The sequence below is a fragment of the Apodemus sylvaticus genome, chromosome 9, assembly GCF_947179515.1.
Source record: "Apodemus sylvaticus chromosome 9, mApoSyl1.1, whole genome shotgun sequence".
In the NCBI taxonomy this organism is placed as follows: Eukaryota; Metazoa; Chordata; class Mammalia; order Rodentia; family Muridae; genus Apodemus; species Apodemus sylvaticus.
Window position 1 is genome coordinate 32,705,296 of NC_067480.1, and position 20,533 is coordinate 32,725,828.

At 40.5% G+C, this 20,533-nt stretch overlaps 1 protein-coding gene across 12 annotated transcripts in view; it reads left to right on the forward strand.

Annotated features, from left to right (window-relative positions):
- Positions 1–20,533, forward strand: part of Dock10 (dedicator of cytokinesis 10) — a 263,483-nt gene that overhangs the window by 149,971 nt on the left and 92,979 nt on the right. For all 12 annotated transcript variants that reach the window (XM_052192769.1, XM_052192770.1, XM_052192771.1 and 9 more), the window contains exons 5-10: positions 5,397–5,469; positions 5,736–5,858; positions 6,096–6,230; positions 17,570–17,753; positions 19,943–20,028; positions 20,334–20,417. In XM_052192769.1, coding sequence (XP_052048729.1) covers positions 5,397–5,469; positions 5,736–5,858; positions 6,096–6,230; positions 17,570–17,753; positions 19,943–20,028; positions 20,334–20,417 — 685 coding nt within the window. The remainder of the gene's footprint in view (positions 1–5,396; positions 5,470–5,735; positions 5,859–6,095; positions 6,231–17,569; positions 17,754–19,942; positions 20,029–20,333; positions 20,418–20,533) is intronic.

A 20,533-nucleotide genomic window follows, 5' to 3' on the forward strand; every position in this document is an offset into this window, starting at 1 on the left:
CCACATAATAGATATTCTATTACTTAAAGAGCAAAATTCTCAGGTATATGTACTAGAATAATGAATATTTCAACATTGCATAGTAGAATTATTTTTAATGATATTACAAAGCTAAGATCTGCACCCTAAAGACTATCCATATTTAGGTCAGTAGTGGAACCAGATTAATTTATTTAGGCCTTATGAGGCAGATAAAAGTAAATTATGTTCATGCCTCCTGGATTAGAAGAACTCCCCTATGTCTGCTACCAATTTAAACTGATAACTTCTTTTTCCAAGTTGCTAAGGCTACAAAATAAAATTTTAAAGGATGAAATTATAGAAAAGCAAAAAACCGGTGAAACATACTATTTGAATTTACAAGTATGCTAAGCTAATTTTAACTCTTAAGAACACTGCATCTTTTCAAGTATGCATTCAAAAATGCAAGCAGGAGAGATACATTATTTTCCCTGGAATGTGAAGGGTAAGGCTTCACACAGTCAACATTAAATTTGGAGTTCCTGGGATAGTCAAAGGGCATAAAATATTATGATGATGCTTATTTCATTAGTGCGTGGGTACAATATGGAGATAAACAATGTAGAAAAACAAAACAACAAACAACTTTACTGCAGTTGCCTTGAGAAAGAAGAATATTTCCCAGTGGTATATTTTTTGGCTGAAAATTAAATCAAGTATCACCAGTTGAACTGGGCTAACAGAGGAAAGAAAGAAGGAAAGGAAGAAAGAAAGAAAGAAAGAAAGAAAGAAAGAAAGAAAGAAAGAAAGAAAGAAAGAAAGAAAGAAAGAAAGAAAGAAAGAAAGAAAGAGAGAGAGAGAGAGAGAGAGAGAGAGAGAGAGAGGGAGGGAGGGAGGAAGAGAGAGAAGGGAGGAAGAAAGGAAGGAGGAGGGAGGGAGGGAGAGAGGAAGAAAGGAAGAAAAAGAGGAAGGAAGGAAGGAGGAGGGAGGGAGAGAGGGAGAGAGGAAGAAAGAAAGGAAAGGAAGGAAGGAAGGAAGGAAGGAAGGAAGGAAGGAAGGAAGGAAGGAAGGTAGGAAGGAAGGAAGGAAAGGAGGAAGGAAGGAAGGAAGGAAGGAAGGAAGGAAGGAAGGAAGGAAGGAAGGAAGGAAGGAAGGAAGGAAGAAGAGAGGGAGGGAAAGAGGAAGAAAGGAAGGAAGGAAAGAAAGGAAGGAAGGAAAGAAAGGAAGGGAAGGAAGGAAGAGAGGGAGGGAGGGAAAAGGAAGGAATGAAAGAAAGGAAGGAAGGAAGGAAGGAAGGAAGAAGAGAGGGAGGGAGGGGAAAAGGAAGGAAGGAAGGAAGGAAGGAAGGAAGGAAGGAAGGAAGGAAGGACAGATTGATTCACTTTAAAGGAAGGGAGCTAAGCACGGTGGTACATACCAAACACTAAAGACATGGAATCAGGGACTCAAAATCATTTTTATGTACATAGTGTGTTCAAGGCTAGCCTTGGTTACCTGTAACCCTATCTCAAATATAACAGGGAAAAAAAACACTTAAATAGATATTTGTTCAGTGTTAGAATACGCCAGGTGGGATATATAACATTTTCTCCTGTAACACCCATAACCGTATATAATAGGAACAGTTGTGATTGTTGCATTTTACATGGGAAATGTGGACACCAAGTTCACAGACAATGACTAAAGAGGCACTCCGGTTTGTCATGATCCTTCTTGGGGCCATAGTAGGAACTTTGTGCTAAAGCTGAGATTCTCTGTAAATTAATACTCAAAATATGAAGTCCCTGGTCAATCTTCTATCTTCAGACACCAAATGCTCCTTCCTGTTGACTCTAAAGGCAATAGACAGAGATAAAACCTTAATGCTATCTTTAAATTAAAGAACAAACATTGTTTAATAACCTGTCTCTCTTTCCCAGAAACCAACAGTTTTCAGTAGCTACAGTAGAGATTAAGACTTTCTGCTTCCCTCCCTAATCCATGCTCTGTTTTGTTTGGCATGAGTTCAACCAGGTCTTGTCCATGCTGTCATGACTGCTGCAAGTCCACATGCACTTGGTTATGTCGGGAAAACACTACTTTCCCACTTCTCCAGTCATCCACCACCTGTCTTTTAAAGCCTTCCTTACCCCTTTTCTTTAGTAATCTCTGAGCCTTGGCAGGAAGGGGTATGATGTAGATGTCTCGTTAAGAAATGAATATTTCATAGCCTCTAATTCGCTGAATATTGACCATTTGTGTGTCTCTATGTTAACTGGCATCTATTGCAAGGAGGAGCTCTCCGATGAGTGCTGAGAAACACACTAATCTATAGGTGAAGTGATAAGTCATTAGGAATTGGATTAATATTTAGCATAATAATAGTAGTAGGTTATCACCTAAGGTCTATGATCTATGTAGCCACAAGTTATTGTCCTGAATAAGGTGTCCAGTATATGTTTCATCTTTAGAAGCAAGCCTTAAATTCAATCAAAAAAAGTGTTTGGTTATGCCCATAAAATTCATATCACTGTTGGGCGTGTCTTGTAAGACCGTTTCCACTGTTCTTGGTACCATTCAGAATTTTATGGTAAAGTCCTATTGCTGAAGATACCACATTTAGAATTATAAAACATGGAGAAACAAATCGGTCCTGACATGGAAGTTTCAGCCCTGTTGGCTAGCATTCATAATGCTGGACAGTACTGTGTGTGCTACCAGAAAAGAAAACTAGTCATCAATATTGCCCAACTAAGAACCCCATGACTTAGAGTAATGACTGGTCTGGAAAACTATGCCCACTGGGTATATTCCTATCATGTGCCTAAAGTGATGTTCTGAAATACAGAGGCATTGAGGAATAGTCAAATCCAGCTGACTAGGAAATGAATCACTTCATATCATCATTTTTGTGGTGATAGTACTTAAGACCACTCCCTCCCCAGTTTGCAAAACTATATGTGTGGTGACTTAACATGGAAGTTTCCTCCACTCTCTCTTTATTGCCATACCTAAGCAGTTAAAAAAAATCCCATAATGCACATGTTTCAGATAAAACATTTCAAACAATTGCTCTGCTACTTGCCATTCAAACTTGTCCCTAAAACCCAGATGGCGTGTGACCTCGCATGGAAGGGAGAGAAGAAAATATTACATTCAAAGGCTTTATCTTGTCAATCAAACTGTGAAAGGACCAGTTCCTTGTTTAAGGGGTATAATACGCTATTACAGAAAAACAGAATGTGGTAGGAAGTGCTTACCAGTAGTCTGAAGGGAATGCCATATAGACTGCTTACTATGCCTTCCCAGGAAGGTGACCATGACCAAAAGGAGCAGAACAAGTCAAGGTCATTGTGATAATTAGCATAGATGAGTTGAAACATATCTGAGGCGCTACAAAAAAGAAAGAGAAAGATTCTGTATTCTCCATGTTTTCAGGGATGAGTTGAAGTCATCTTTCCTGAAAAAGTCTTTCCACAGAGCCATTCTCTAATCCCATCTCTTCTGTGTCTTTACATACATGACCCTTGTACTCTTCATTTTTGTCTCTGTAAAAATAACAAGATTAGACCAGACCGGAGCCCCTCACATCTGTTGTTAGGCAAGGAGAATATCTTCCAACTTGTCCATCAATAAACTATGGATGGAGAAGGTCATATAACGTGTTATTGGGGTTTTTTATATGAAGTAATTTGGGTATGTAACTGTATAAGTTATATGTTTCTATTAACAGATATGCTTTAAATACCTACCAGACTTCAAAGGGAGCCTCCACGGGGAGGGGCAGCAGGTGCATTCTCCTCTGTATGAACTATGGAGACTCCACAACACCAGCATGGAGTGCATTATTCTATCATTCCAGCCCTATTTTCTGAGACAGGCTTGATCACTGAACCTGAAGCTCACACTTTAGCTAAAGTGAATGACTCCTAAGAACTTCCTATCTCTCACCCACCCCTGCCAGTACTGGAGTAAATAGTCATACTCAAGCACAACTGGCTTTTACTTGGGTGCAGGCGGTTGGAATTCAGATCCTCACACTTACACAGCAAGCACTTTCCCCCTGGACCATCTCCCAGCCCAAGGGGATAATCTCCAAATAATTCTTACTACAGCTCTTCTTCCCAGTTTTATTGTTGAGAAAGACTCATACCATATGCAAGTACTGATCGGCAGGTCTTGAGATTTTAGAAAGACAGACAAAACAGTGGAGAAGGAAATTGGAACACTTCATCCGTAGCACTCAGCTTCAGGTCCTGAGTTCATCACAGTAGCGTTCAGAACCCAGATGATGAAAATGGAGAGGGGGTGGGTGGGTAATAGTGATGGATGTAAATGGCTTCTCATTTTTGAGAATCTGTTAAAACATGGACAGTGCTTAACAATGAATGGGATTGTCTTCTGTGCTACAACTTCCGGTGGAGTACAGGGAAGTAAGCATTGTGCTGTCCTTCAGAGGGAGAATCGAAGAGCACTTTACATCCATTAGGTAACATCCTGTGAGAATGCACAGGAGAAACTTAAATGTAAGGAGCCTTTTAGCCCTCTTCCTTTATCTTCAGAACATTGTTAGCTCAGGAAGAGATCTGTGATGGGATTAACAAATTCACCTCTGGTCTTCTTTTCTCATAGTCTGACTCAGATTCTACGTGATATGTCATCTTAAACATTAAATGGGATGTCTGCACATGAAAGATTTTATGCCTTAATAGGTGGCAAAGGGCTGACAATCAAAGAAAGCTTAAACTTTAAGTGAAGAGTCTGGCTTCTTCTAGCCATTCATTATGAGACAGACTTTAACCAAGGAAAACTTACTTCCGACTTACTGTATTCTGCACATATAAAGCTGTGCCTACTTGCTCCTCTGGGATGTCCAACCATGCCAAAGCCAAATCTGAAATTTCTGGGAAGCCAAAGGGTGCACACAGCACGTGCATCCGCCATTACTCCATTTGAGTGGGCTTCTGAGGGGCAGGGCCATGACCCAACCTGAGAGCCAACACATAGGCTCCCTCTGGGGAATCAAGTCCTTTCATGCTTGAGGCTGCTTGTGCAACCATTCAGTGACATTGGCTATCACATACAAGTGACCCAGAAAAACTCACAAAAGTGTCACTGCTTAGTATTCTGCTTCAGAGTGCAGAAGAGGGGACAAAACACTAGGATTTGCACCCATCTCTTTGTTCTCATTCAATACAAAAAGATATGTACAAATCTACATCAATGTATATAACTCCTCAACTTAAAATATGCACTTAGTAGAGATAAGATACAATGTCTTAAAAGGAACGTTAATACTTCCCAGAGAAAAAGAACCCCCAGATTTTAAGGTTGTAAAGCTTACTTTACAATGAAACAATTTTGATGGAGTCATTGTGATCTTGGGAACAGCAGAAAAAAAAGCAAGCTATCAAATGAAAACTAGACATTTTTTTCTCTTCTTTTTTAAATACCAGAGCAGAACACAAGCCAGAGAAGCTTCCTTCACATTCCTTTGAGGTTGACCATGAAGACGCTGATAAGGATGAAGTAAGTGACTCTTGCAAGGGACAGGTTTAAAACATGAGGGCAATTAGTTCCTGCCTGCACTGGCTTCTTTGCAATCGCTTTCTGGTGAGCAGCAGGAGCCGGTTGTGTTGGGGCTTTTAGGCAAAATGAATCATGTTTGTTTTGACACCGAACATGACTATTATGGATGAGTCAAGGAGAAAAAGAAGTCTCGTTTTTAAGTGCAGTGTCTAAGATCTGGGCTCCACAAGGCTTGGCTGCCTTGCTAATGATGGCTTTTGTTTCAGGATACCACATCCCACTCATCATCCAAGGGTGGTGGGGGAGCTGGAGGTACTGCTGTGTTCAAGTCTGGCTGGCTTTACAAGGGGAATTTCAATAGCACGGTGAACAATACCGTCACTGTTCGGGTAAGGACACCTCAAAACTAATCCCAGATCTGTCACCTTTCTGCACATCCCTTTTCGAGGCACAGCATTCAAAAATGCCATTTGCATGAAGTTTATATTTTCTATAATATTTATACACAAGTCAGAGCCTCTGCTCTAAATGCATTGCCCTGCTGATGAAATCCATGTGAAGCCTTGTCATTTCCGTGAGTAGCAGTGTAACGGGATTCAAACTCCTTCCTTCTATCTTTTCCTTAGTCGTTCAAAAGGCGCTACTTCCAGTTGACTCAGCTGCCTGATAACTCCTACATTATGAACTTTTACAAAGATGAGAAGATATCCAAAGAGCCCAAAGGCTGCATCTTTTTGGATTCCTGCACAGGTGTGATACAGGTGAGTGAAAATCGTCTTCCCCGTGGTGGTCCTATTTTTGTTGCATGATGCATGTAGCAAACACTTAGACTATACCCATGTAAGTCAAGACCTGTTCTAGACTCTGGGAAGTTGCTGTAAAACACACAGTCTAGATCCATATTTGCACAAAGCTCACTTTTAATACAGAAGAAAACAAGAAATATGCAAAGAAACAAGGGAACAGTGGAATCAATTGTTTTTGTTGGGTTTTTTTGTTGGTTTTGAGGTAAGTAGAAGGATGGATGAAATGTGTGTCTTGATATTGGAAAGGAATATTGATATATGAAAACAGACATTTTGGAAAGGACCCAAAAATAAATAAAATAAAAAGAGACTAAAAGATCTATGGAAGAAAGGATGAGTGGGAAGAGGAAACTTGGAGCCCTAAGGGGTAAGCAAGACTGAACTATAAAGAAGAAAATGACTCTTGTCCCATCTACAGCCTAGAAAACCGCTGCACTAATGAAATTCATGAGGGAGATAAGTCATTCACCTAGCCTGAAGTATATACTTTCTAAATTGTCTTCTCTTTATTAGCAAGTAATAAATTCCATGCATACACACATCATCTGTCTTTGAAATGGAGATTTTCTTTAAAGTCATAGATTCCTTTGATTGCCAAGAGTTTACAGACAAGACTTTTCTGGAAGCTCTTGATCTTCAAATTATTTTCCTTAGTATTGCATGTGACAAGCGGACAGAGAATAATTCTGTGGTTGTCTCCCAGTCCATGGACTTTGGATGCCCTTTCTTTTTTAAAAAAATAAATTCATAAAAAATCTGGGTTTTTTTTTTACTTAAAAGTTAAAGCAATTAAATAGTGTAGCAACCACTCCTCAAATTTACAGTAATATTCTAGACACTAGAGATATACTTTTTGTATTAAGCAGACCCCAGACCTTTACAGAGCCTGTAATGTCATAGCTGAGTTTCCCTCCTGAACTATTACAGAGGGTACTAAGATCTATAGATGCAAAATAGTGTTGTGTGCACCCTCTCAAGCCTATGCTATTTCTGAACTCTTCATCTGTTAAAGTTTGGAACTCCTCCAGGAAGTAATAAGGCTGAACTTTTTAAAAGTAATTAATTGTTGCTCAGTACCCTGCTAGAAGGGAAAGCTAATTGCATTTTAATGCAGAAACCAGCTTTCCATATGGAAAGGGCAATAAGGATCCTAATGGAGAAAGGATCTGGTTGTCTATTGTTGGCTGCTCAAAGGGAGGCTCTTTGGCCTTAAAATCTTTAGTAAAATCTTTAACCATACTCTGGAGATCATTGATTACATCTTATAATTACACTGAGCTGAAATTTTAAAATTTTTCCTTCTTGTTTTTTGTGGTAAGTGGGTCATTATTTCTGAAGTGTTCCATCATAGTCTTTTTTTTTATATATTAAGCTTGCAAGGCTGCAGTTTATATTGAATGCCATTTTGACACACCACCGTCTGCTCTGATCAGACTATCCTAGGCACCAGTGTTCACCATCTCAAACTTAGGTTTTGTTTCATTCCCTTTTAAAGCATTGTCTTAGAAAGAACCTGACTGAGCAAGCATAAATTTAGGGTCCATTCTAGTCAGCCTTTGGATCCTAGTTTTGATGTTCACATCCTGAGCCCCTGAGATGTTCACTCAGCCTCTGACCTCAGGATTCTTATACATAAAACTGAAGTAAATATGCAAAGGCTTCAGAAAGATCTAAGTGATCATGATTGTATGTCTGCACCCTGCTTCACTGATTGCCCCCATTATAGTTCTCAACTTTCTTTTCTTTTCTTTTTTTTGTTTTTGTTTTGTTGTTTTTGGGGGGGATTGGGGAGTTTTTGTTTTTTGGTTGGTTGGTTGGTTGGGTTTTTGGTTTTTTGGGTTTTTTGGATTTGGTTTTTTCAAGACAGGGTTTGTCTGTATAGCCCTGGCTGTCCTGGAACTCACTCTGTAGACCAGGCTGGCCTCGAACTCAGAAATCCACCTGCCTCTGCCTCCCAGAATGCTGGGATTGTAGGCATGTGCCACCACTGCCCGGCTAGTTCTCAACTTTCAAAGAAAGACACCCTACTGTAGAAAAGCCTCCTAGTAAAATGTCATTTGTGTTCCTCAAATTAATGCCTAAATATGTTAATTAATTTGTATCTTTAGTCACTAACTCATTTATTCATTCAGTACTTTATTTAGTGATTATATTATGCCTGGCACAGTGTTGAAGAATGGGAAACACTTCCCTGTTAAAGTCAAAGTCAGAGAAAGAGACATTAGAGCAGCAGGATCGCTTATGTCAGAGCAACATGTCTGCTGTTATTCAGCATCCCTAGAGAATACATGAAGGTATAAATGGTGGTCTCTGGCAGGTTCTGGGCATGCAGAAGAATGATAAATCTCTTACATATTTCTCAAAGCTAATCTTTGCACGTCACCTTTCTGAGATCTTCTTCTGGAGTCAAAGCATAGAATCTACAGAATATCTGGGACTTTCGGATTCTGCAGGATGAATCTTACATGTCTCTTTTTAATCAAGACCATTCACAGTGATCTCCTCCCTTTATGGAAGCAGGGGCCTCCAGTTCTTTGAGGTCAGTCTCCTTGAGGGGACACACAGATCAGGGACATTGCCACCTTCTGGTAGCCCCAGTTCCTACATCACAGCTCTCCCCCAACTTATACCTTTTTACAACTGGGAAGGAAATGTAAAAAAATAAATAAATAAATAAATGATCATGCAAATTTTAACCATCACTCTAATAGGCTCTTGGGCACATTTTGTGCCTGAGGATGAATCACACATACACAAAAGCATAGAATAAATGAATAACTAGGATGATTCAGATCTGTTTTGTCAGGGATCTTTGCCAGCTTCTCTTGAATAAAGAAAAGAAAAAGAAAAAGAATAAAGTCTTTGCCTCAGTAAGTGCTACCTAGTTTCTAAGATCCTTTGGGAGTTCAAGTTTATAACAATCCTTTAGTGAATATAGCATTTTAACTTGCCTCGTTTGTACTCAATCTATACCATTATTTTTCCCATGAAAAATTATTGGAATTATAAAAACATCCACTGCACGGGTGACTTCAAGGAGAGGAAAATGTCAATTCTTTCTCAGGAATATTAAATGATGTTTATGATTTGCAGGTTCTTGAATCATGCTAACAAAATACTGTTAGGATTCTGTCTGAGCTCCACCCCACAGTTACCTGGCAACAGTCAAGTATGCCCTTCCCTACAGTTACCTGGCAACAGCCAGGTAGGTCTGGCCCCCTATAAAAGGGAAAGCTTGCCCCTCCTCTCTCTGTCTCTTATCCTCTTGTTCTCTCTCTTGCCTCTTGTTCCCTTGCTCCTCCTCTCTCCCAGTTACCTTCCTCCCTCTCTCCACATGGTCATGGCCAGCCTCTACTTCTCTGCTCTCTCCTTCTCTCTGCCTTTCTCTGCCTCTCCTACCCCCTTAACTCCCCTCCCATGCCCTAAATAAACACCATTCTACATTATACTGCTGTGTGTGTGGTCCCTCAGGGGGAAGAGATACCTCGGCATGGGTCTGCTGAGGCACCCCCTTCCTTCCCCTACTCCTCACCACATCCCTCTTAGAACATATTCTTTACCTCTCTATCTTCTTATAAACACATCACTAATCATGCTTTTTTTCATAGACTATCAATAAACAGTATTATATCTTCACTACAGGCCAATCTAGAACAGATTGCTGCCTCACTTTTATCCTGAGACTAAGGAATATTTGGATTACCCAATCTTGGTCCTTCAGGCTTTTTTCAGTAATTCACTCATTTGCTTATCATTCTAGTCATCCATTCATCTCTACATTTTGGGTCTTGCCAACACTGAAGAAAATGACTCAGGAACCCGTATGTCTGAGATCCCATCTCAACAGTGCTAGTGGCTGAAAGCATGTCACAATGGCTCAAGTTGACAGTGGAGTGACACCCACAGATCTGACTCATCCTAGCCAGCCCATGGCTATGGAATTTTTTTAAATGACTATATGTGTGCAGTAAAAGACTAGAGAATAGAATATTTTCTGCAGGTTAGACATCCCACTTCATGAGTGAACTGAGGCTGAGTATGAGATGCAGGAAAAGTGGGGTGTGTGTGCCCAGCTAAAAACAGTCACATGGGAGGAGTGTAATTTTGAAATAAAATTGATTTAGAAGCCATATATGACCCCCACACTTCCCATTAACAAATTCTGGCACTGAAGAGTTTTATTTCCCATTATAGTAACAACCAGATACGTAGTTATCCATTTAATATAGTATTTGATATTTGATGGGGGTAAACATTACTATTGTCCTGTTTATCAAAATAAAACTAAGAGAACATGTGTCTTTCCCAAGTCATAGAACTAATAAGTGACAAAATTAGACATGAGGTAGAAGAATTCCCAAGATTACAAAATGCAGTCCATGGGAGTGCTGTATTTACCACATACAAAATTAGCATATCCATATATATTTATATATATATATATATATATATATATATATATATATATATATATATATATATATATATCATCCTATAGAAGTCACATGGACAAAGGAACTCACAATGATAAGTTCACGAGCAATTTAATACGTATGTGTGCATGGTTCATTGGAAAAGCTAGATATAGGAAAAGGTATTGTTTCTATCTTGAAAGAACTTCTAGCCTGTGGGGAGAATATACCAAAAGAGAAGCAATGTATATATGAATGTATATATGAATGGCATAAGTAACAACCCCAAACATTAAGTCTTAACATTGCAGTGATAAGAGTACATTTATCACCAAACAAAGTCTCATTCTATTATATCAATGATATTATATTATTTCACATTACATTATAGTCACACATTTCTGCCTTTAGTTTATTGACACCTTGTTAAAATATAAGTTTAGGAGTTTGGGGAGATAACTTAGTCAATGATTGCAGAAAATAGGAGGTCCTGAGGTAAGATTCCCAGAAACCCACATAAAAGTTGGGTGCTGCACATGCGCCATTGATCCTGAGTCTGCAATGTAAAGTTCTGCAGATCATTGGAGCTCATTGGCCGGCCATCCTTGCTGAGTGGTTAATTTTCAGATTCAATGAGAGACTCTAACTCAAAAAGTAAGATGGAGAGCTATTGAAGACAACGACATTGACCTCTGGTCTCTACACACATGCTCATAAGTACACATGGACTCTTTCACACACAGACATGTACATAAAACACGTGCACGTACACACACACACACACACACACACACACACAGGAAGGGTAATAGGAGGGCCTGAAGCAGGACTTATAGAATGTAAAGTCAATAAGAGAAGCACTTTGTGTGAATTTTTGCTAAGGCTGCATGATTGACACTTGATAAATCTTGTTTCCTGAATGAATGCATAAACCTAAAGAAAGTGGAAAAGATGGAAGCCACCAGCATCCGAAGCCTAGGTATGATGTCACATATTAGATCATTCTCTTTTGGTCCCTGTAAAAAAAAATCTATAAACAACCACAATAGTATAGCAGGCAGAATGCAGCACTTGGTTTGGGTAATTTCCCTCTTTACTGTGGAGTCTTCTGTTGGCATTTGTACCTTCCTTAAAGTCAATATCATTGGGATGTTTCTAAGTGAAGAGAAGAGCTGCTGCAGACTGTCTGCCACCGTTCCCTAGGCATGGTATAGAGCCATAGAACATGTGTTTCCTATTATGAAGCTTGGTAGCATTGACTAGGCAAAGCCTTGTGTCAATGACAGAGGACACTGAAATCAAGGAAAAAAAGGGAAATTGGGAAAGTATAAAAATTCTCATTACTTCTTTACTACTATTCCAATGGCAATTGCATGTTGGAATTATTCAAGTATCGTACTGATTTTTCCGTGTTTGTCTTTTCTTTTCCATTGTTCTACCTGTGGTTGTCTTAGAGAGAGGATCAGAAAGCGCTCCCATTGTAGATATCACCCCCAGCATCACCTGCAGCATCACCTCCAGCATCACCATCAGCATCACCCCCAGCATCACCATCAGCATCACCCACAGCATCACCCCCCAGCATCACTCTCAGTATCACCCTCAGCATCACCTCCAGCATCACCACCAGCATCACTCCTAGTATCACCCCTAGCATCACCCCCAGCATCACCTGCAGCATCACCTCCAGCATCACCATCAGCATCACCCCCAGCATCACCATCAGCATCACCCGCAGCATCACCCTCCAGCATCACTCTCAGTATCATCCTCAGCATCACCTCCAGCATCACCCCCAGCATCATTCCTAGCATCACCCCCAGCATCACCCCCAGCATCACCCTCAGCATCACCTCCAGCATCACCCCCAGCATCACTCCTAGCATCACCCCCCAGCATCACCTCCAGCATCACCCCTAGCATCACCCCCAGAATCACCTCCAGCATCACCCCCAGCATCACCTCCAGCATCACCCCCAGCATCACTCCTAGCATCACCCCCAGAATCACCTCCAGCATCACCCCCAGCATCACCCCCAGCATCACCTCCAGCATCACCCCCAGCATCTCCCCCAGCACCACCCCCAGCATCACCCCCAGCATTTCCACACCCACTCTGCCACAGATTGATATACACTGCAAGCAGCTCTGTCTCTCATCACAAACATGATGCCCATTTTATGTATATATATCCCGTTTGAGAAACAAGAGCCTGTTATACTTTGCTGAATGTTTTTTGAAAGATGGGTATTTTAATAATGCTTTTGAATTATTAAAACCTTGGCAACCGTAGTCAACTCACTGAAGTACAGAAGCAATTTAGAAAGTCAAGTCTTACTTCCAGAACTGGATTTCAAAGCAAATTGCAGTGGATTCACTTTTAATTCTGACCCAGAGTAAGATCTGAGGTAGCTTTACCGCTAGCCCATGCTATTTCCAGCCTCGGGTGAGACAACAGATGCCGCACTATCAAATGTCCAAACCACACTAAGATGTGTCTGCACTGTACTATACATCAATTTTGACAACATCCAAGCAGAAGTTATGGCCCATGCTCCGGACACACCTACTTCTTTTCTAAGTGTCCGTTTCTATTCCTTTTGTCATGTGAAGCAATAGGAAACCTGCTTTCAGCCCCACTGTAGAACCCTGTTTCAGGTGTCTCAGGTGGTCTTTGAGACCTTTCTGTACCACGATTCACCAGAAGGGCTTGTCTGGGTGGTTGGAAGGAGTCTGTCCATCCCTCCCAAGTGGAGCATCTAGAGCATTGCATTCCTAAGCCCCCTGCACACTAAGTCTGTGGCTGCTTACTTTCTCTCTGGGCTCCAACCCTGTTAGAATTGCTATCAAAATGCAAGTCTTAACCCTTACTTTGTTTTTGTCCAAATAATTCTCTGCTGTGCCCTTACAGAATCTAGTATCTCCTTTTCAAAGCATTTATACAATGCTTAAGTAAGTTTATCATCCAATGTTATATGGCCAAGGCTAGCTGTTTAACATTTATCTCCTCCATTCTGCAAGCACAGAGGCCAAGCGTGGCTTTGGCCAGTACAGAGTACCAACCCAGCAAACCCTCCTTCTGCGCAGTAATGCCATCGATTACCAGACTAAAGGGCAAAGGCACACAGACTGGTGAACTGTTAGAGAGCCCGGCCTGTATGTAAGTGAGTCAGTCATTACAAAGCAAGCATAACCCTCGACCGAGATACAGAAGGGAGGAGCAGTGAGCTCCTGGGAAGACTTGGCAAATAGCATAGGCTCCTGTTAGGAACCAGTTTTCCTTTTTTACGTGTTATTGATTTTTATGCTTTATCGCCAGCTCTTCCTTCTTCACTTCTGGAGTTTCCCTTGTCTCAAGGCTTATGTTTCCTCACTGTAGGTTTACTCATACATAGAAAAGCTGTGACTCCCTGTATCATTCAAACCTTTTCAGTGTGAGATAGTGACAGAGGTCATTCAGCCCAACTGAACAAGTGACAGTGGGGTCCCAGATACAGAAGGGAAACAGAACCCCTTTCCCTGTGGCTTTTTGCTGTCGTTAAAATTCTATGCCATTACTCGGGACAAGTTCCATTTTGAATTTACATTTCTCATCTGTGGTTAGAATATATAAAACTCACACCTGCTCCTATGTGCCCCCCTTTCCCCATTTCCTTCCTTTTACATATTTCAATGTATTCATTACCTTCTGAGAGTGGACTTCCTCGACTGCTCACATGTAAATCAGCCCATATCTTTATTCACCACAAAATATTCAATTTTTCCACTGTTTATTTGGCCATTTCTTCAGTCACATATACCCTCACAATTTCCCCACTAAAACATCAGCTTTAAGACTTAGCTTACTCCATTTCCTTTGTAAACTATGACTATTTTTGACCCCTGTGTGAACTGTTACAAGCAAAACTACACAAACCCTCACAAAAGCATGTTTCAAGGCTATGTATGTTTGTCAAGGATATTTTTTTTAAAAAAAAAAAAGTATATACTTCCAATTTATTTTACATATTCTAGAGATCAAGAACCTTTGCTTCCATATTCTAAGCTTGGAAACTGAATCATGTTTTCAATGAAGATTTGAAGAGAGACTATAAATCATGTTGGGGAGTAAATGCTCACTGTGTTTGGAGAATACACTGGAAATGGGGTTCATTTCAGCAAGAATGGTATTAGATGGGCAATCGGGGAACTATAGCAAGGCCTCCCTGGTTGGCCAACAAATACAATGCAGAGGTGTCAAATTAAAGATCAAGGAGCCGGGCCTGGGCATCATTGTGTATGGATGATCTTTGGAAACTTTAGACTACGTGAGAGTGAAAAGAATTTAAAGCCAGGAGATTTGTTTGGAGAAATAGCAGGAGGACAGAGCCCTCAGAGTATGGAAATATGCAGAGACTGGTAAATGGAAAGAACATCAGGTAGAGTGAGGGTCCAGGGGAGTCGGGGTATTTTAATTTAATTTATCTTATTTTGTCTATTTTTTTTCAAAATGTGTTAACATTCATAGGGGCATGGTTTCCAGTTACATATTTTTTTTGTCTTTTTTTTTATTCGATATATTTTTTTATTTACATTTCAAATGATTTCCCCTTTTCTAGCCCCCCACTCCCCGAAAGTCCCATAAGCCCCCTTCTTTCCCCCTGTCCTCCCACCCACCCCTTCCCACTTCCCCATTCTGGTTTTGCCCTATACTTCTTCACTGAGTCTTTCTAGAACAAGGGGCCACTCCTCCTTTCTTCTTGTACCTCATTTGATGTATGGATTATGTTTGGGGTATTCCAGTTTTCTAGGTTAATATCCACTTATTAGTGAGTGCATACCATGAGTCACCTTTTGAGTCTGGGTTAACTCACTTAGTATGATGTTTTCTAGCTCCATCCATTTGCCTAAGAATTTCATGAATTCATTGTTTCTAATGGCTGAATAGTACTCCATTGTGTAGATATACCACATTTTTTGCATCCACTCTTCTGTTGAGGGATACCTGGGTTCTTTCCAGCATCTGGCAATTATAAATAGGGCTGCTATGAACATAGTAGAGCATGTATCCTTATTACATGGTGGGGAATCCTCTGGGTATATGCCCAGGAGTGGTATAGCAGGATCTTCTGGAAGTGAGGTGCCCAGTTTTCTGAGGAACCGCCAGACTGATTTCCAGAGTGGTTGTACCAATTTGCAACCCCACCAGCAGTGGAGGAGTGTTCCTCTTTCTCCACACCCTCTCCAACACCTGCTGTCTCCTGAATTTTTAATCTTAGCCATTCTGACTGGTGTAAGGTGAAATCTCAGGGTTGTTTTGATTTGCATTTCCCTAATGACTAATGAAGTTGAGCATTTTTTAAGATGCTTCTCTGCCATCCGAAGTTCTTCAGGTGAGAATTCCCTGTTTAACTCTGTACCCCATTTTTTTTAATAGGGTTGCTTGGTTTTCTGGAGTCTAACTTCTTAAGTTCTTTATATATATTGGATATTAGCCCTCTATCTGATGTAGGATTGGTGAAGATCTTTTCCCAATTTGTTGGTTGCCGATTTGTCCTTTTGATGGTGTCCTTTGCCGTACAGAAACTTTGTAATTTTATGAGGTCCCATTTGTCAATTCTTGATCTTAGAGCATACGCTATTGGTGTTCTGTTCAGAAATTTTCTCCCTGTACCAATGTCCTCAAGGGTCTTCCCCAGTTTCTTTTCTATTAGCTCCAGAGTGTCTGGCTTTATGTGGAGGTCCTTAATCCATTTGGATTTGAGCTTAGTATAAGGCGATAAAGATGGATCAATTCGCATTCTTCTGTATGCTGACCTCCAGTTGAACCAGCACCATTTGTTGAAAAGGCTATACTCAAAGGATAAGCAGGCTGAGAAAGAAATTAGGGAAATGACCCCCTTCACAATAGCCACAAACAGTATAAAGTATCTTGGGGTGACTCTTACCAAACATGTGAAAGATCTTTACGACAAGAACTTCAAGACTCTGAAGAAGGAAATGGAAGAAGACCTCAAAAAATGGGAAAACCTCCCATGCTCATGGATCGCCAGAATCAATATAGTTAAAATGGCCATTTTGCCAAAAGCAATATACAGATTCAATGCAATACCCATCAAAATCCCAACTCAATTCTTCACAGAGTTAGAAAAGGCAATTAACAAATTCATCTGGAATAACAAAAAACCCAGGATAGCTAAAACTATTCTCAGCAACAAAAGAAATTCTGGGGGAATCAGTATCCCTGACCTCAAGCAATACTACAGAGCAATAGTGTTAAAAACTGCATGGTATTGGTACAGTGACAGGCAGGCAGATCAATGGAACAGGATTGAAGATCCAGAAATGAACCCACATACCTATGGCCACTTGATCCTCGACAAAGGGGCTTATTTTGTCTATTTTAATAATTTATTTTTATTTTTTATTTATTTTAATAAAGTAATGGCTGACAGTGCTGGAAAGATAGTGTAAGATGCAAAGTAAGAAATGTCCCTAGGGTAGGAAGACACGGTACAGCTTGTGAGCACTGTGGCAGGTGCTGTCTCCAGAGTGGGATGGGGGTCAGAAGACTTACTAGGATAAATAGCAGATAGAATTTAGGAGACAAAATGAAACTGGGGGTCTCAAAGCAGTTATCTGAAGAGGGCCAAAGATGAAAAGCATTAAGCCAAAATGCCACCCAATCAACAAAAGATGGATATAAAATTTTTTCAGTACAAAAAGTTATAATAATAATAATAATATAATAATCCAAATGATTGAACTCCTCTAAAGCTCTGTTGTGTCTCATAAGGTTTTGTTTTCACCACCTGCCTGGATGGAAACACTGGAATCCCAAGACCTCATCGATGTCTCTCTGTCTCACGGCTTACTGTTTTGTTCTTTCTCTTTATACCACAGAATAACAGGCTGAGGAAATATGCCTTCGAGCTGAAAATGAATGACCTGACCTATTTCGTGCTGGCTGCTGAAACAGAGTCAGATATGGACGAGTGGATCCATACACTGAACCGCATCCTGCAGATCAGTCCTGAGGGCCCACTCCAGGGAAGGAAGAGCGCAGAGCTGGCCGAGCTGGGGCTAGGTAGGAGCTCAGGCAATCGTCTCGCTGCTTTGGCTAAGTGTTTAGTTCACTTGAACTGTCTGCCTGGATTCAGACATTCTTGAGCTACCTGCTCTAAGAAATTGACCCAGGTCTTTACGTTTACTGGGTCATCACAATTGCTACCCAGTGGTACAGTTTTGAAATAACTGGAAGGGACTGGAGGCCACCACCAGACAAAGTTGGATCTCATATCCCAACAACTCAAAAATTATATACATTTCTGATGGGAAGATCTTATAGAAGATACATTTTGAATTTGGGCTTCATATTACATTTAATAAGTGCAGTATATTGTCTGTAAGAACAAACATGCTTTACTACCTCTCAGGTGCATGGCATATTTTATTCATGATGTTTTGACAGTCTTGAGGTCAGCTGATATGTGTAAGTTCCAGCATCAAGTGGCACACAGTTTTCATAAGAAAATAAATAAACGGGGAAGATTGGTTCAGTCACTAAAGCTTGGCACACAAGTGTGATGATCCGAGTTCAGGTATCAGTGCCCACGTAAAAATCTGGGTGAAACAGTGTACACTTACAGACCCGGTGCTAGGGAGGCAGAGGCAGGACCATCCCTGGAGTTTCCTGGACAGCTTGCCTATCCTTCTCAGGGAGCTCTGGCTTCAGTGTAAGAACCTATCTTATGACATAAGGTGGGAAGTCACCAGTGGCTACTTCTAGTTTAACGGTCACCCAGATCTTTACTGTTTCTAAATGGGTAATAAAAACCAAACCTCAGGAATCAGAGGAAGGGCTAAGAATGGTGGTGTAGTAGCAAATGGACAGGAGATAAGAAAGAGGAGGTGGGGATATTCAGAACGTATTACATGCACGTCTGAAATTGGCCAATTAAAATATTGATCAATAAAAACATAAGATGGGAGCAACTGCAGAAGACAATGGACATTGTCCTCTGGCTTACACATGCTGTAAATATCATAGGGGGGATAACCCCATGTAAACCATACACTTCTTAAATTAAAAAAAAAAACACAAAACCTTTATATTTGTAATAAGCTTAAAAGCACTAGAGCTGGGCAGATACCAACCCTTTAGGTTGTTTGGTCTGTTTCCCTGTCAGTAACCCTGAGATACCGTTTTCCATGTTCCACCTGGGCTGCTCCTGATCTGCTCTATCAGCCCTCAGGGCCAGCACTCATGATCCACCCACAGGATAGTGACCTCTTTCTACTCCTTTCCTCCTCATTCTCTGCCTGAGACCCACAGCCCAGACCCAAAGCTCCACCAGTATCTCTTCTGCCCAGCTACAGGCTATAGGCATCTTTATTAACCAATCAGGGATAACTTGGAGGGGCAGAATTTACACAACAAAAGCTGGTGTATGTGAGGATTTGCTTGTCTTAGAACAACCAAATCTCAGAGTACAGAATTTAGCATTTGAATACAAGCAGCACCAGACCAACCTCCTACACACACACACACACACACACACACACACACACACACTTAAAATATTTTTCTTTTTTCCAGCCTAGTTCTCTCAAGATTCTATCCATTGTGGTCAAGAAAGAAAAATAAAAACAGAAAAGGCTGAAAGAGTAGCAGTTGAGTCTTAGCTATGTAGCTATACATGTAGCTATGTGTCTCTTCCAGACTAAGTCACTGTTCCTCACAGAAAGCCATTTCAAGATATTTCAAGACAACCGTGAATTAGAAACCAAAGTGCAGCCATTACTGAGTCCTATCTGAATGTTTTCTAACAGGAAGAAGTCACAGATAATGAGGAAATTGCTGAGTTTCCCATGACTGCCATAGGCTATAGCCAGTGTTTACATGAACTTATTGCTTATTAATTGTCAAATAGAGTGTACATGTTTACAGTGTTCTACAGAGTTTAATTGGTTCCAAATAAAAGATAGGCTCTAAGTAACTAAGAACCCAAGACAACCTATACATGTTAGCATCTTTAGGATCCAAAGAGCTTAGAAATATAGAATGCTAGGATGGTAAGAATCCTAAAATGACTATCAGGAAGGTTCATTCCCAACCCCTGATTGCCTAACAGTCTGGTATATTGTAGAAAGGATAAAAGGAGGGCTTAGGCTGGTCAATGTCCCTCTGAGCTCACAAATTTAATCCAGTACTATACAAGAGGGAAATTTATGACTCATAATATTAAATAACCGGTGTTGTTATGTCTTTTCAAGATCCACTGGATAATTCTGTGACTTGTGAATGTACACTGGAGGAAACAGATTCTTCAGAGAACAGCCTGCATCCTGACTTTGCAAAAGTAATGAAGTTGACAATGGATTTGCACACATATTTGAGTTACTTAGTGCTTTCATGGAAAAGATGGCAATCCTTTTCTTTAAGATTTAGACTAAGAACTAATCTCAAATTGTTCATCGATCTAAAAGTTTTACTTAACATGACACAGCCCTTGAAAATAAGAGCATGCTTTTGTAAAATTTGTCCTGTAACAATGGATGACTTAAGACTAATAAAACTAAGAAGCTGTTTCTTAGCCTTTTGGGGTGTTTTTTGGGCTACATAGGGAAGTCTAGACACCAGGGACTAACATGGGTTTCTCTACAGTACCTCACAGAAACAGAAGACACTGTCAAAACAACACGAAACATGGACAGACTCAATCTGTTCTCCCTGGACCCAGATATAGATGTAAGTCAGCATTCTGAGCAGAGATGAACTTGACCCACACAACTGTGGATTCTAATTTAAAATTTCTAGTTTCCATGATGACTGTTGGCTAATGAAGACTTTTGATAACATTTTTT